This window comes from Atta cephalotes (genome assembly GCF_000143395.1).
Source record: "Atta cephalotes unplaced genomic scaffold scaffold00012, whole genome shotgun sequence".
Classification (NCBI taxonomy): domain Eukaryota; kingdom Metazoa; phylum Arthropoda; class Insecta; order Hymenoptera; family Formicidae; genus Atta; species Atta cephalotes.
The window spans coordinates 4,294,896-4,297,163 of NW_012130076.1; the positions used below are offsets into that span (position 1 = coordinate 4,294,896).

At 25.2% G+C, this 2,268-nt stretch overlaps 1 protein-coding gene across 1 annotated transcript; it reads left to right on the forward strand.

The window, feature by feature from the left end:
- The first annotated feature begins 151 nt into the window (after positions 1–151).
- Positions 152–1,771, forward strand: LOC105617213 (odorant receptor 43a-like). The gene is made up of 3 exons (XM_012198779.1): positions 152–256; positions 517–672; positions 1,718–1,771. Exons 1-3 carry the CDS (start codon positions 212–214, stop codon positions 1,769–1,771), a joined length of 255 nt encoding a protein of 84 aa, XP_012054169.1. The 5' UTR covers positions 152–211.
- The last annotated feature ends 497 nt before the right edge of the window (positions 1,772–2,268 follow it).

Here is a 2,268-nt window from a genome sequence, read left to right on the forward strand (position 1 = left end):
ACTTTACGTCTTAACGTACTATCTNTCTNTNTANNNTNTNTATATATATATTATATATATAGTATAATATNTTATATATATATATATATANATATATATATATATATATATATATATGCAATCTCATGATATTTTATACTTTTAGAACTTGGATGTGGCGAAAATAGCAACTTGCTGTACTTTTACTTTTTTTGCTCTTATTTCGCTTGTCATGCTCTTCGGATATTGTTTGACTGGTGACGAATTAACTCAACAGGTATTATTGGGAGAAACAATAAGCAATAGGTTTGTCCGCGTTACACTTTTTATTCAATATCTTTGCTTTTTCTCTTTTCAATGTCCGAATATATATTTATCTTGTTTAAAGTATAAACATTTTTAAGATTTTGAGCAACGCGAATAAACCTATTAATATTAGATAGAGAAACAAATCTATTTTGTCTGAGATTACTATAACAGAAATTTTTATCCCAATTTTTATATTAAATGCTTACTATTCGATTGTTTTGTGTTTAGTGTTTAAGTGTGCAAGACGCATACTATGAATGCAATTGGTACGAAATGCCACTTTGTTGCAAGAAAAGTCTGCTAATTTGCATGATTCGAGGCCAAGTTATGCTGTATTTAACTGCCGGAAAATTTTATATATTTACTTTAAACAGTTTTACGGATGTGAGTGTATCAAAGTAACTTATATATAAAAATAATTAAAATTTTTTAAATTAATATTATATTATTTGCATTTGTTAATTGGATTATTGAGGTAGTTACATTTAAATTACTTTAAAATCATACTTTTAAAAAATGAAGTTTTTATGTGTTACAAAATTCTTCATAATTTTTCAATACGTTGTATATACAGATTGGACCATTTTAATTTAGGCAGTCGATTTTCTCAAAATCTATAAGTTTAAGGTAAATATGTTTTAAATAAAAGTTTTCAAGCGATTTTCAATGGTTTCAAGCGAGAAAGAAGTTAATAACTTTGGTTGATCTTGATTGACCTTGAGAATATGTCCTTAAGGTCAGATCAAGGTCTAAAATTTGCCTAAAATTTTGCAAATGGAACCCCTCATTTTTTATTACATATTCTTATAGCTATTTTCAAGATTTTTTGAAAACATTTTAATTCGATTGGTCTTAGAACAATGATTGAACCTGACCGTATCAAATTAAATTATAATATGTAATATAAGTCAACTTCATGATTGTAAATTTCATTCCAAAAGTTTTAGCCATCAGTCTGATATCTTGGATAATGCAAATGTGACAACGGTACTATAATTTTCGAGCGTTATAACTCGAAAAGTACTTAATGAAAATGAACTTTATTACAGTGTTATCAAAAGGTCCGCTATAAGAATATATAATAAAAAATGAGAAGTTCCATTAAAAAAATTTTAGGTAATCTTGATCTGAACTTAAGAACATCTTCTTGAGGTCAATCAAGGTCACCAACTCCTTTCCCCCTTGAAACCATAAAACTTTTGTCTGAAACATTTTTGCTTTAACTTACAGATTTTGAGAAAATCAAATAAATTACAATGGTTCATCTTCTACATACATTTGTATTTTTAAATATACGGATTTTATATATATATATATATATATATAATTTGGAAATAAAATCTTTAATTAATTTTTCTTGGAAATTTTTTAATCAACAATTTCTTTGAATAAGATTCAAATATAATGATATATGTATATTTTTATGCAGATTATTAAAACTTCTTTGGCATATTTGTCGATGTTACGTAGAATTATGTTATGAAGAATTATGGGAAAATTTACTTATAACTCACAATGCTATATAAATCTGTAAATTACAGATAGAGAAATACACTTAAAATATGCGCGAAGTCAACATATGTATCAATTATTGTAATTTACAGTATATACTTTTTTCCAAAAAAATAGTAGATGGATAAAAAATAAATTAAAAACAATATATCAGATATAAATTTCTCCTAAAATAGATTGAATAAATATAATAGAATTAAGATGTATATTTTTGATCATTTTTGACCAGATTCGAGATACATTGTGTATTATTTTTAGAAATTTATAAAATTATATTTTTACACATGTAGTAATTCCTAGAATCAATTGACAGCAATTTGTATTTATAATCAAATCTACATCAAGGTTTAGAACCAACTGTGAAACATAATGCGATTGGTCTTACTTTGAATTAAACACATATAACTCGAAAAACTCTTATATGCAATTTACACGTTAATTTTGTGCGCAGTAGTCTGTTTCTAGATT